Below are 14893 nucleotides of genomic sequence, written 5' to 3'. Positions count from 1 at the left end.
ACATACAATTTAACAAAATAACTCTGCAGATTTTTTAATTCAGTATTATAAATATTACCCTTAAGAGAAAAATTTGGTATAATTAAAAATAATACGTACCTAATCAAAAATAATAAACTTCGAATATACATATATATTTCATTTTATATTTACAAACATATTCTAGAATAATTAATTCCTAACATAAAATAAAAAGTTTTAGTTATATTTCACTTTCGCTTAATACAGCTGCAGTATATAACTTTGCAGATATTTAATTTTGAACTCAATTTAAGTTGAAAATGCAGATTTTGATTTTGATTGATGGATTATTTATTGCAACAGAATACAATTTCCTCAAATAAACAGTTCAGCTGCGCATATAGTATAAACTTTCCATAAATAAATAAAAATAATAATAATTTCGCATGGCAATGTTGTCATTTATAGAAATAATATTTTACCGCGGATTTATTGCTCATGTGGGTGCACTCTGTAAGAATGTATACACCTACGAACACCTGCCTGACTCAAAAATGCAAGTACTGTGAAAGGGTATGTGCCTACGAGCAGATGGGCGAGTGTTGCGGGTAATTGAAATAGAATTGAATATGTTTTTTGCGTTCTTGCCTTTTTTGTTGCGTGCAAAGTCGTGCTTGGCATGTAACACGAACGTAAACGCTCAYTATATATACATGCATAAAAATATCTGGTACATGCATATACATAACGTTATATTAGAGTAGTATATCTGGTATTTAGTTTACTATAGCAGCTTTTTTCGAAGGTGGATATTGACAAACTCGACTACAGCCTCTATTTGCCGCTCTTCTTTGACGGTCTGTCTGAGACCCAACACCCCTATAAGACATATGCTCGTCAAGGTGTTACCGACTTATTGGTTGCTGGTGGCGAGAAAATTCATCCTGTTGTACCGCAATTAATACTACCACTTAAGAGTAAGTGTTAAGCAGTTAATATACATATKTATGTAGTATATGTATTGAGGTGAATGCGCGCGCCTTAGTGTAGGCTACCGTAAGCCAAAGTCTTTATGAGCGTAACGCGGTTTTGATTTTAACGCCAAAAACATGATTAGGATTCCTTTTTTGCGTTTCTTCTTTTATAGATGCACTTAGCACACGCAATTTGGAGGTTATGTGCACAACTTTAAAAATAATACAACAACTTGTTATGTCTTCCGATATGGTGGGTCCAGCTTTGGTGCCGTTTTATCGACAATTGCTGCCCATGTTCAATGCTTTCAAGGTGAAAAACGGTGAGTGAAATTAAAATTGTAGGTTTTAAACTAAAATTTAGTGAACGATTAATTGTGTGATGCCACAACTATTTGTGTTTTGCTCGAAATGTTGTTGCATGTATTTAGTTTTCTTATATTTAGTTTTCTTATGTTCCCATCTGAATATGTAGTACTCCATACATAAGGAAATGACTCGAGCAAAGTGTTCATCAGCCTGGAACAGGGTATTTTATGTTTGCCACGAAGTTTATAACACCCACAAGGAAACATCGGAGATCTTATAATGTATATATGTATGTATATAGCAATGTTCGTCTGACCGGTCTCAGATCGGACCACTATARCATATACATATATCGGTTACCTATTATTTGTAAAGGATTATGTACATGCATATAATCAATAAAAATATGCATTATATGTGTTTATTGTTACTAATCTAAATTATCGGCTCTCAATTAACCCCTTTTTGTTTCACTCTAGAGTCTAGACAAAGGGCATCTGTCTAAGTATATATATTGTTGTTAATGTATAGACAACAAAAGCAAACCTATTTTTTTGTCAATGCGCCGGAGATTTATTAACTATCAACGGTGGAATATATAGGCAAATATATGTATATGTATGAATGTACTATATAACCTTGTACTAAAAATGTAGTAAATAAATGCGAAATCTGTAGCTAAGGGACCATGCACACATACATATATCTGCAAGTACATACATACTTAGACATATGAAATTGCGCTGACGACTATTGATAAGCAAGCTGACTTATCAATAAGTACAGATTTAGGTGATTACTCACTTCGCATGAAATTACATTAAATCAATTAAGGTGTCCTCAAGTATTTCGAACTATACTTTACATAAATAAYTGACCCTTTTTTTGGTCGAGCTCATTTTGTTGAAAGATGAGATTGATGACGACAATTGTCAGCAAAGAACGATCTTTTTTTTAATGCGAATGGCTTGGCACGTGGACCGACACGCTGCTATGGCTGTAATCAAACTGTCTACTAAACTGTGCAAATATGACTACATATTGATTATGAAAGGGTAAAATTTCCAACCCCCTATGGTGCAAAAAATCCGGCGAAAAGGTTTTTAGTAAATATGTATGTTTGTGATTTAAAAGCGAGCTGTGAAGGTCTCTGATGGTCGGTTCAAATTGGAATAGTTCAGCGAAAGACCTATAGAATTAAGGATAAAAAGTAAAGTTTCAAATGGTCGGTTCAACTCGGAGTAGATCAGCAAAGAGCAAATATAATCAATATTTTCTGCTTTGTTTTAATACTTTTTTTTTTTTTTGCTCCCTTTGGATAAGCGGTATTTGTGAAATTATTTCAAAACTCCGACTCAATGAAATTTGACCAGGCAGCGACCACTTTGACATTAGTTTTTAAAAGACTTTCAGAATTGAAAACTTTCAACTAGGGGTCTACCCTTGACATTAAATTGATTAAAAGAAGACCTGTATAAAATATACTTATTTATAATATACTCATCTTTACTGAATCCAATATATTTGCCTGAATATGAGTTGAGTGATTCGCAAGCTTAACATTAAAAAGTGCAAATGTGGGAATTGTATTATTTGCAACTCTCTTATTAATTTCCCTCTTCTTTGCAGTAAATTGTGGCGATGAAATAGACTACGCTCAGCGCACSAATATGAATCTCGGAGATCTTATCGATGAGACCTTACAAGTGTTGGAGTTACATGGCGGCGAAGATGCTTTCATAAATATCAAATATATGGTGCCCACTTATGAGTCCTGTTATTTGAATTGAATTACGTCAATAGTGAATTATTTTCTTATAACTATTTGTATGTAAAAAATGTGTATATTTAAAAATTTATTAAAAAATTAAATGCGTTTTTAATGCTGCCATATACTTTGAATATATTTTTATTCATAAATCAATTTATAAAGTTACTGATCGTTTAACATAGTGAATATTTACCGATATAAGAGTACATAMATTCATATTTCTTAAATAATTGAAAGTGTAAAAAAAATTTTGCGCCAAATTCCAAGCAATATTAAAAAATAGTATTGCTTTATTTCTTACGTAAATCCCATTCCTTACCGGAACGTAGAGCCGTTGCCAAATCTTCAGCAATAGCGTAGGATGCAACAGCAATGCTGAAAGAAAATAAGAGAATAACAATTATTATTGTRCAGATACGGAAAGCGTTATTTATTATTAAAAACAATATAGCTTAAACAAAAGATGTCTCAGAAAAATAGAAATAYTTTCGTTTCTACAATTATAAGTGCAACTTATGTGAATAACTTAAATTGTAATACTTTAACTTTTTTTTAATTTTTAATATAGATATTTTAGATCTTCAATGAGTCAGTTAAAATATAGTATTAGTTTTAAATTCATTTAAAACTTTTGTTCGCCAAACCGTACATGAAATTTTTCGTTCAAAATCAAGCAGTCAAGTTCTTAATTTTTTAATGCGAAATCTAATTAATTAAAAGCTGCTAAAGTCCAAAAAGTGACTCTGTATACACAGATTATTATTATAATATTTTTCCCCTTATAAGGTATACCTATATTTAGATTTAGAATAATTTCTACCAATATTAGAATCTACCAATGATGAAGTGATAAGAAAAAATTGTTCCATATACACTTACTGCTGTTGCATAATATAGTCTTTATCCGAAAATTCGTATTCGTTGCCCTTTATATTGTGGGGAGAATAACGATTGTAGAAACCCCAAATAGAATTCATCAATTTATCATTATATTTTGCCGGTGTATATTCAGTCACTGTAATAAGTAAGAAAATTTAATATATTTAAATACATATTGCTTTATATACAAAACTTCCAACTTACATTTTTTATTAGTATTAATATTTTTTGTTTCATTTTTATCAGTGTTGCTTTTTATGCGAGCTATCAGTAAGTCCCTATTATTTAATTCACGCAATTTACTTGCGGCAAAAGCTCCYTGGGGCAAAGCGGCCATTTTTGAACAGTCTGCAATATGCACAAAAAAAAACGTAAAACGAAAATATAAATCTGTACATATGTATATATAAATCAAATATCATTACATGTCAGTGGAAATACTCAGAAAAGAAATGAATAACGGTGAAATTAAAACACACAATTTTTAAATAAATAAAATAATAAAACTAACATATTTTCATATAAAAATACTAAAACAGTTTTAGAGGTCAATTCTGTGAACCTACACAGCTGATAAACTAGGCATGGTGCGATAACAAAACAAGTGTATGCGTCTATATACGTATATAATTTTAGATTTAGCACGTTTTTTCTTAGACTATAAATTATTCAATTTTATAATCTTCCGAAAATTGTTTTTACAAATATTAAGCATACAACACACACTTCTTCGTACAATGTATATTATATTATGAGAGCATTGAATCACTTTATTTTTTTTTTATTTTATTAACATTATTGCCTCTAAATTAAGTTCGTTATAACTTTTCGGTGATATGTATAATAAATATTTATTTTTTATGCATTTTATTTGAATTTTTGGTTATGAACTTGTTAAATTCATAGTCTCAAATGTTTGCATTAACAATGCTAGTGATTTTAATGAAATACATATTAATAATCTTTTAAACACAATTTTTTTTAAGTTTTTTTTCACATTTAAAAATTTTAATACCCTACACTTATGTGAATACACATATGTATGTGTGTATAAATATATAAATATTTAACAAAAAAATTAAAAAGCTCATACCTTCACAATTGTTTAATATATCACAAATAACGGGTTTGTCAATGAAATGTGATTCGCTGTGAACTGTAAAGTCACTTTTTAATAAGTCTTGCAAGCAATTTCGTTTTCTTGGTAAATTCAGTATAATGTTTGGATATTCGTCACTTTTTATAACCACCATTCAAGCGTCTTTTCTTTAAGCAATAACAAAAAACTATTGTCCTTTCCGCACTGGGATAAGTTTTTTGGTTAATATCTTTTAACAGTGTACACAAACAATTTTACTATCAGTAAAACAACACTTTTGAGTTAAATCTAAAAAATTTAACAAATGATCGGTTATACATTTGTATGCACTTTGTATGCAAGAAATCATAAAGAATAGCAGAGATGTTGCTTTCAACGCTCGTGATGTTCAAAATTGAACTGATTTTGTTGGCAACATGCGGATTTATAAGTAYACTGCTCGATTGTTTTGATTCGCTGATTAAATGAATCGGATGAGTCCGTGACGCAAAGAAAATTCATATGCATACTCGTATGTGATAAGTTGTTGTAGATTAGGGGCGGGTGTCAAAGCCGGTGCTGTTAGTGCTCAGCAGAGGCTAATGGAATTAATACTAAGATGAACTGTTTAACCTACATATGTACATATGTGCAAGTACATACAAACGTACSTACATAATATTGATTATAGTAGACACAAAATTATTATTTCTTATCTATGGAGTATGAAGTTTATTATTTTTATTACGCACTTTCAAAAGAAAATGAGAAGAAAAACTAGGTTTACTTAGTAATGGATGGACATTTTCTATTTTAGTAAAAATTGCATATGTGAGGAAGATCACGTTATACACATATCTATAAATATGGCATTGATAACTAAAACAGTTAAAGTTAGAAATACGTATGTATCACTAATGTTGTAATTACTTTGGTAAGTGTGCCTCTCCTAACAACTTCTAAGATTTTACGATATACCTAGGCAAAATTTCAATTATCTTTATTTAATTTAAAGAATTAAAAAAACGTTTTGCTGTAGCTGACGTTTCCTTTTTAAGTTATTTCAATATGGCGTATGTGGCTCTAAATATAACAAGGTTGCATTGCTCGAACAAAGAAAATATATTATATCAATCTATTTGATTTAAAAATATTAAACATATTCTTAACTGATAACTGATATTTATACACATAAATATGCATATATGAAAGTACATGTGTATATATATTAGTAGTTTTGCTAAAATTTCCCCAGTGTTTTGACACAGGTAATGTAAAATTTAGTTTAGCCTTTTTATTTCTATTAATCATATATATGTATATATATATATATTTATGCATAAAGTATATAATGGAAAGATGTAAGACATAAGTAAATATCTTAAGAGCCCAAACAATCTACTGTCACCGAACTTTAAATGAACTGAAAAAAAATAATAAATTGTGGAAAAAGCGGTAAATTTTGAACTTATTGAGAAATTCGCCGACGATTGTGTTTGATTTCGATGTGTTTATTATTGCTGGTGCATATATTTTCACGCGAAGAGACACGAAATCATAAAAAATTAAATAATATTTCGCTGATAACGATACATACATATTTAGAATCGTTTCTCAGCAATTGTGTGCAATATACACACAGCTTGTTTTTATTTTGCACTTTTTGACAGACATATTTCCAGGTTAAGCATGAGGATTTGTGCTTGCRATGCTTATAGTGAGTCCGTTTAGATACTAGTATAATTTATGCTTGGTCTTGGTCATATAAATGTATATATTGGTTTTACTGTGTATTTTTTAACTATTATTTTTTTCAGCTATATATGTATGTACATATATACATATATGCTTATATATGAAGGTGTAAATATCGTTCCTAAATTGATAAGAATTGAAAAAACAAAATCTTGTTTTGACTAGTTTTTTATGTTTAGCACAGCAAATTTGAARACAATAAATCTTTTTGTATAGAACTAAAAATATTTTATATAAGACGCTTGCGAAGCACTCCCAACATGAAATTTAAAGAAATATTAAAAAGTGTCTGGATAATTTTAAGAAAAAAATAATGGAAGTTTATCATTTATTAAAAATTACTTGCCAGACAATTTGTAATCTTTTAATCGCTAAATAGAAAAACAACTTTGATGAAACAACGGACCTCTATTGCATCATTCATCATTTAAAGTGTTAGGAAAACCTTAAATGAGAGTTCGAATGGACGTATATATACAGATTCAATAGAAATTTACAATGCAAAATGAAAATAAAAAAGTATTTGATAATGTATGAGAGTTAATTAAAAGAAATATCGGGTAAATTTTAGAATAGCATCCCCAGATTTCGGGATTAAAATCGGTATGTACGGATAGAGGAGGTCCTCTAGATTAAGAAAGTATATATATCTAGTTGCCGCTGATTTATAGTTTTTGAGATATTTGCATTTAACGTTCACAAATTCAACTATTTAAAATGCGTGTTTTCCCATTTATAAAGAATTTTATGGTTATATTTTTAACTTTTATATCCACTAACACTTCACTTATTAACCACGCTTCAAAAAAATAACCCTCGGTCGGACCAACACCTCTGCGTGCTCAGTTCTTTTGCGTTGAACTCCCTTTTGCCCGATCGAACACCGGGATTTGTCAAGATAATGAGAATTCTGAAAGAATTTACATTACTCACCACACGTTAATGAATTTAGTTATGGCGTCATAATCTTTCTTTTTTCTTATTTTTATTCCATTACAAAATACGATAACACTAATTTTTTGCTTGTTTACAACCACTTTCTTATTTTATGAATAAATRGATTTTAACTAAAGTTTGATATGGAATTAAAGTTATTTTTGCTCTWTTCAATATAAAWTAAATGATTAAAAGTGTAAAATATAAGTGTAAAAATTTTGATTATTTAATAAAGTTTTTAATAAATATTTTATGATTGCTTAAAAACGCCGAAAATGATTCATTCAATTCACGGCTCTATTAAGGGTTAATGTTGTAGCATGCAACTCTGTATCCTTCTTTATAAGAATTCTGCGAAATCGTTCTAACAGCTGTAGTATATTTGATTTCCTTCATTCTCTTAGAACTCATCATAATATACTATATAAATAAAGAGCTTGCTTGAAATTATATTGTTTTTATTTGTGTAATAAGACTCCGTATAGTGCAATAGTAATCAAACAAACTTTGGTAAGTTCCTGAAACTCTCACTGACATTGCCGTTTCATACAATTCCTTCTCTTGATATTTTTTCACTTTTCGCAATTGTAGAAGCAAGTATAGAMCACTCGCCAATTTGAATTTTGTTTTGGTATCTTTTTGCTTAGAGTTGCCTATATCATTATTTAAAGGAAAATTATATATTAGTAAAAAATTATTGATGTTGAACTTTTCGTAAACCTTTATTTACATACGCCACAGTTCTTTAGGTTTTAAAAACTAACTTAACAAAGCTAAGTTAATTTAAAAGAATACAAATGAAAAATTTTCAAAGTTTCTAATCCGCATTCAAAGCTAACCTCTTAATGTAATATATTAACCTATTCGCCATTTCTAAAGGGTTGGCAACAACCACATTACATAGCTGCCATATATTTATTAAATCGCCGCTTGAATTCATACCGGCGTTTATAAGCGCATATATTTTCCCGCATTGTTTGATACAAAAAACGAAGCCTAGAACAAAATAGAAGAGCGAAAAGTGCATTTTTTGTTCTTTTTATTGCGTTTTAATTCGCAAAAAGCAGTTGTCCACAAAAAAGTAAAAGTGATTTTTAAGTTTACTTTTCTATATATTTTGTGAAATTAAAAGAAAAGGCAAGCTGCAAAGCTGTTTTGCATACATTATCAAAATAGGTAAAATGTGTTATAGCAATCAAAATTTCGTAACCATTGAAAAAGCCGTTGATAATAACTATTCATATTAAAATTTCATGTTTTCATGTAACAAACCACAACTATACGATAATTTGTATATGTATATATACTTGCGTATGTACATGAATGATTTGAAACGCCTTGACGACAATTACAGCGATATTAATGCAACAGAAAGAAAAGTAAAAGTAACTTTGACAAAAGTTATCTCAAGCCTAAAGCATTATCATACGCCGTGTAGAAGAGAACAATAAATCAAGGGAATTGGCAGTTAAAGTGCAACAGCAGAGATAGCACTCGGACGTTGGTAGAAGCAACCGTGAAAATGAGTTCCTACACCCACGCCGATCCTATAGCGCTTAGCTTTAACGACACATGTCTTCGTATGAGCGATGTACAATTACTACAAGGGCCGCATTGGTTGAACGACCAAATACTTTCATTTTATTATGAATACCTGGAAAAAGTAAAATATAAAAATAATCCAGATTTATTGTTTGTCGCTCCGGAGGTAACACAATGTATGAAACTAACAGATGACGACGAATTGGAAACCGTATTCAACCAATTGGAAGCGCCACGAAAACAATTTATTTTTTTTGCACTCAACGACAATGAATCCACACAAGCGGGTGGTACACACTGGTCACTCTTGGTCTTTTCACGTCCAGAAAAGACGTTCTTCCATTTTGATTCGTGGGGTAACAATAACTCGTTAGCATCCCAACAATTCGTACATCAAATTAAAGTTGCCTTGAATTGCCGCCAATGCCATATAAAACCCATACGTTGCTTACAACAAGCAAATGGATACGATTGTGGCATACATGTTATATGTATGACAGACAACATAGCTGACTATGTTAACAGATATGAGTGTGTGGAGGGTGTAGGTCCACTACATCAGGATATAATAAGCGCAAAACGATCCGAACTATTGAAATTAATTCAATCATTGGGAGGAAAGGTATAAACAATACAGTAGCAATTAAGCAAGATGAAGAAATTAAGGTCTCTACTGCACCGAAACGTACGGTGAGATATAATCTGATTGCGGCTGTTAAAGAAAGGAGCGAAAAATTATCGCTAAAAAGTAATTATTTTTTTTATTAGGAAAGCACAGGGATAGATATAGAAATAAACGAAAATAATAAATAAATTAGTATCTTCTGTGTTAAAAATTGCAATGAAACCGAATGAAAAATGGTAATCTACTGACTTGATATAAAATCTCGTTTTACAAGTGTGTATAATAATACAAGATATATAATTTCCTTGAAAAACATCGATTTGAAAAATGTAGACTTTCGAATTTCCAAACTAAAATCCATTTGAAAAGGTATAAAATAAATACAACAAAATTTACATTAAACCATAATTTTAATTATATGMAAAGGACTTCTTATTTATAGAGTACCATATATAAAATATATGTAACTAAAATACAATAACCATATACATACGAACATACATTATAAGAGGCATGTGAAAAAGCAACATTTCAACCCTGTAATATTAGGCTATATTAGTTTTATGCTTCACTTTTTTCCAACAATGAATTGCCGCTAAGTTCCTACTGCTAACTATTCCCCTCAAAATGCTTTTCGCAAACGTATGTATCATTTATTTATCCAATATGTGCATAGCACGATTTAAACTCATAGACTCGCAAAATATATTAATTAATATTACATTGAAATGATTTTGCATGCAACCAACGCATACAAATATTGTATGGGTTAAAAATACATTTTCATTGCCCTTAATTACATTCTTACACTTCAAATGTTTATTTAGTTTTAGAAATAATTCACTATAATTTTTAATAAAAACTACAACTCGTATCACGGAAAAATATGCATTATGTCATTTATGGGCTATTGGTAAACTTAAATAAATAATATTTTCATAAAAAATTTTTAATGGCGGAATATGAAGCATACTTACGATGGGTAGCGAGTTTTTAAAACGCTCCTTCATACAGACGTACATATACATCTAATCCTCTTAGCCAATTAAGGGATCGTATCAGTGTGAAATATTCGAAAAATCGTTTTTTTTTTAAACCATCAAAGGAAAAGTTTTGAAGATATCTAGTTCCAATTAGAATAGTTTTAACGTCATTGTCTATTGCGATATGGAAGCTTTCTCTCTCGTTCCCCTTTTTTTTTGAAATCTCCCTATTTTTTCTAGGAAAAACTGTCGAAAAAAAAGAGCCAAAATCAATACATTTTGTTCAAACCGCCACCTCSGGTTTGGTTTGAACATTTTTTGATTGAATGTCGAAACCTTATTCTCATAAAGTTTAAAGTTTATTATGGCGAAAAATAATCCTTTGGGAAGGAAAAGCCAAAAACGTACACTGCCAATCCCAACTGTCCGTAAAATAATGTCACATTTTACCTTTTTTATATATCCTTAAAGACAGCACAGATCCTCAAATCTTCCGATGCGCTCTTACAAACGAATAAGATCGGTCAAGTTAAGSAAATAGATTAACGTTTTGTATTTTATATTATTGTATATATTGAGTAAGAAAAAGCACTTTTCCCTTGTAAATAATTCTACCTTTACGGATACACATAAGTACGTATACATATTTTATTTTATAAAAATATTTACTTTAATACAAACAAATTCACGTATGTATATAATTAAATACAGTTTACTGGTAACTTATTGTAATACCAACATGTTAGTCTATTTAACGCATTTAAATGCTTAACAGTTACTTGTAGTATATATGGATGTAAAGTTACTTGTATATACATACATATGTATTCATTAAATTACATCTTACTCATGTAGTCGTATATAATATAAGTTGTATATCAAAGACAATTCGACATGCCCACGTACACGTAAATACATATAAATTGGCGTGCATAAATTTAATTATATCTGCATAAAAAATATAATTTCTTTTCATAACATATGTACGTATGCATAACTGTATGCCTGCGTTGTTCCAAATATCTACCCATATATTAAAACAAAACCTCACTTTAAGAACTTTACATGCACATATGTAATATAGATAGTATAACAATTATGTAATTAGATATTAACTAATCTTGTGACATCGGCAAGCTTAGAACTACTACTAAACTTTCACTTCGGGACGCGCCCAACCACCGAAACCGCGTTCCAATTCTTCGGCAACTGCCAGACACAGCCTATCGTTATTGAAATTGGCAATCACCTGTAAGCCCAAAGGCACACCTTCGCTACCGAGTTGCCCCAGAGGCACGGCAGTGGCGGGGAAACCCAATACATTTACAATGCCTGTATAGGAAAAGTTTATGGGTCGGAAGATGGGTTCATTGTGGTATGGTGCAACGGTGGGATGTGTAGGATAGAGAAGAACACCATCTTCGCCAAGTAGCTCTTGCATTTCGGCACGCAATTCATCACGCTTCTTGACCATATGCTTGTATTTGCTCGAACCATATTGCACTTGCGTTCTATCCATAATTGCGGTTATCAAACCAATAAATGTATGCTTGGAAGCGCCGAATACCCATTTTATCAGCTCCAAATAGGGATTTATAGCGACTTTGAGATCACCCAGTTGATGTGCGAATGTATAGCCTGAATCATCCTTCATATTGGCAAACCAAATTATAGTCGACTGACGAAATTGTTCCAATTGTACCTTTTCCACCGAAACAGGCTTCAATTTCTGTCGCAAATGTTGTACGGCACGTTGCATGCCAGCCAAAAGATCGGCGTCCACAGGGGAAACCAAGCGACCGCCACCATCGCTCTCCTGATAGAAGAAACGCACCTTTTGCAAATCGACTGGCTCGTCTAAACGCAATTCCTTGGCCTTTTCGCCAGCAATAATGCGCAGCATGGGCTTTAGGTCCTCAGCAAAACGTGACATAGGTCCAATACCTAAAAACGAGTTTTGCTCATCGGTGAATGGCATTGGAAATTGACCCTTATTGGAAACGATTAATTTGCTGGGTTTATGACCGAACACACCATTGAAGAATGCTGGCATGCGTATAGAGCCGCCTATGTCGGAACCTAGACCAAAGGGTGAAGCGGCCGCCGATTGTATGCAACCTTCGCCGCCGCTTGAACCACCGACAATGCGATTTGAGTCGTATGCATTGCGCGTGCGTCCGTGCACGACATTGTTGCTCTCCCACCACATGCAAACCTCCGAGATGTTTGTGATCGCGAAGGGTATAGCACCTGCCTGTCGCATCAATGACATGGCAGTGGCGTCTTCAGTGGCGCGCACATCTCTACGTGCATACAGACCGGCAGTGTGCAGAAGACCTGAAAATAGTTGTGAAAGATTTATTCAACTATATATATAATTATCGAAATATTTGCTGCATTATGCATTACTGACAATGTCCACATACTTATATTACTTTCAATATTGACTCCGGTAAGGTCCAGTAATCTTGAAATAATTTAAATTTCGATTCGATTACAGGAAATGTCAAACTCCTTGACATAAAATATTTTCCCACAAAATTCATCCACCATGTRGGGATTTGAAAATTGAAGTTTGTTGGTTTACAAAATTCTATTTCAAAATAAGCGTGAATGAAATTTGACCACGAAACTTAAGGCTTACGAGCAACAATATGAATTACATTTCTTTCTTTAAGTACTTTTTTTTTTACTGATTATCCTAATTTGGCTAATCTCAGTTTGACAACTCCTGATTGCTCTCAATATTCATCGGTCTAAAAGCAATTCTAAACTGTCATTGCATACTAAATTAAACTTAAATAAATAACTGCCACTTGAAAAATAATCTCTTGATAATACATAACATTCGAATAACGAAATTCATATGAAATAAAAATAATCTACTAACCTTTCACCGCAATGCAGTCCTTAGTTGATATTGGCACGCCCAAATATGGTTTTGTCTTCTCTAATTCCTCCTCGGTGTATTTGGCGGATTTGATGAGTTCATCAGCTTCGGCAGCCTCTTTCAGCGCCTCATCAAATCGATTGTCCACACAGAAATTGAGCTTCGGATTTACATCTTTAATGCGGCGTATAAATGATTCCATTACCTGCACGCTTGACAACTATTTTTTCCGAGAAATATTTAAAAAAATAAAGTCAGAAATTCTCATATATGCAGAATAAATGGAAGACCTCACCTCCTGTTTGCGTATCTTACGCGCTAGCGATGTGGCGGATTCGAGCAAAACGGGATCAGCAATGGCAGGCATAGTTTCACCTTTTACACCATAGATCAGTTGGAATATGAGACGTATGATTTTGCTAATAAAATTGAAGAGTAGTTGACTAATGAATGCGCCGATTGAGCAACTCTTACGTGCGCGATGCCGTCTACCACCTTTGCCGCTGCTAACGCTGCTGCTGGTGCTGTGTCGACGACTATTGTGCCGCCGACTTCTTTTCGATTTCTCATCATTATTAAATGCATCAGTTTCCGTCATGTTTTTGACGTTTTATTTATGATTTTATTTTTTTATTTTTATTTATTTATTATTATGTTTGAATGTTTACAATGGAATTTTTGTACTTTCAATAGTGTATATTGATTTGTAGGATTTTGAATTGCCTTGCAGTATTGCGGAATGTTGTTGTATTATACGCCTGTGGCCATTCGACGTATGTGTAAAGTTTCTATATTTATAGTAGTCGTAATAAAAAATACTATAGGTTTTAGTAAAAATTGGTTAAGAAATGTTTCAGTAGATTTGAGTTTATAATATACATATGTACTAGTGGTGGTAGTGTTGTTGTAGTTTGTTATTTTTTTCTTAAATCTTTACTTTGTTATTCTCCAGCTGAATGTTTACGCATCAGTTGTGTGCTGAAATGAAAATAATTGTTCCACTTTTATAAATAAACCGTACTTCAAAATTGTACAATTATTATACAAACAAATATAATATAATATATGTATGTACACCTGCGGCCACGTGGAACTCACTGCCACGCCCACAAAATGGCGGAAACCGAAAACCTATAAAATGTCATAACTAAGCCGTAAATAAAGATATTAAAATGAAATTTGGCACAAAG

At 31.8% G+C, this 14893-nt stretch overlaps 5 protein-coding genes across 9 annotated transcripts in view; 3 read left to right on the top strand and 2 right to left on the bottom strand.

Annotated features, from left to right (window-relative positions):
• LOC108969662 (parkin coregulated gene protein homolog) overlaps positions 1 to 3034 on the top strand; it is a 4008-nt gene extending 974 nt beyond the window's left edge. Inside the window, exons 3-5 of one of the 2 annotated variants that reach the window (XM_018934516.1) lie at positions 767 to 938; positions 1109 to 1258; positions 2874 to 3034. In XM_018934516.1, the coding sequence (XP_018790061.1) occupies positions 767 to 938; positions 1109 to 1258; positions 2874 to 3034 (483 nt within the window). Of the gene's footprint in view, positions 1 to 766; positions 939 to 1108; positions 1259 to 1410; positions 1508 to 2873 lie in introns of those variants that run through there. The other variant, XM_018934517.1, reaches the window with a different exon arrangement.
• An 86-nt stretch (positions 3035 to 3120) lies between these two features.
• Positions 3121 to 5409, bottom strand: LOC108969660. The gene is made up of 4 exons (XM_018934515.1): positions 4988 to 5409; positions 4099 to 4242; positions 3895 to 4030; positions 3121 to 3390 (listed from the first exon to the last, which is right to left on the bottom strand). Exons 1-4 carry the CDS (start codon positions 5145 to 5147, stop codon positions 3306 to 3308), a joined length of 525 nt encoding a protein of 174 aa, XP_018790060.1. The 5' UTR covers positions 5148 to 5409; the 3' UTR covers positions 3121 to 3305.
• Positions 5410 to 8030: 2621 nt separating this feature from the next.
• Positions 8031 to 14893, top strand: part of LOC108969666 (cytochrome b5 reductase 4) — a 19253-nt gene continuing 12390 nt past the window's right edge. Inside the window, exon 1 of the mRNA XM_018934525.1 lies at positions 8031 to 8173. The gene's annotated coding sequence lies outside the window, so the exon portion shown is untranslated. The remainder of the gene's footprint in view (positions 8174 to 14893) is intronic.
• On the top strand, positions 8600 to 10923 carry LOC108969667 (sentrin-specific protease 8; the record flags this gene model as incomplete). Its single annotated transcript, XM_018934527.1, is given in 2 exon segments — positions 8600 to 8839; positions 9018 to 10923. A coding segment is annotated over 1 exon segment (648 nt). The 5' UTR covers positions 8600 to 8839; positions 9018 to 9185.
• LOC108969665 (fatty-acid amide hydrolase 2-B) overlaps positions 11448 to 14893 on the bottom strand; it is a gene marked incomplete at its 5' end in the record, with an annotated part of 6527 nt that continues 3081 nt past the window's right edge. The window contains 4 exon segments of one of the 4 annotated variants that reach the window (XM_018934523.1): positions 11448 to 13150; positions 13704 to 13923; positions 13999 to 14491; positions 14591 to 14681. In XM_018934523.1, the coding sequence (XP_018790068.1) occupies positions 11964 to 13150; positions 13704 to 13923; positions 13999 to 14301 (1710 nt within the window). In that variant the 3' untranslated portion in view covers positions 11448 to 11963. 4 annotated transcript variants of the gene reach the window in all.

The sequence above is a fragment of the Bactrocera latifrons genome, unplaced genomic scaffold (assembly GCF_001853355.1).
Source record: "Bactrocera latifrons isolate USDA-ARS-PBARC rearing strain unplaced genomic scaffold, ASM185335v1 scaffold_260, whole genome shotgun sequence".
Lineage (NCBI taxonomy): Eukaryota > Metazoa > Arthropoda > Insecta > Diptera > Tephritidae > Bactrocera > Bactrocera latifrons.
The sequence above is the reverse complement of the archived record's forward strand: the minus strand, read 5'-3'. Positions and strand labels throughout refer to the sequence as shown.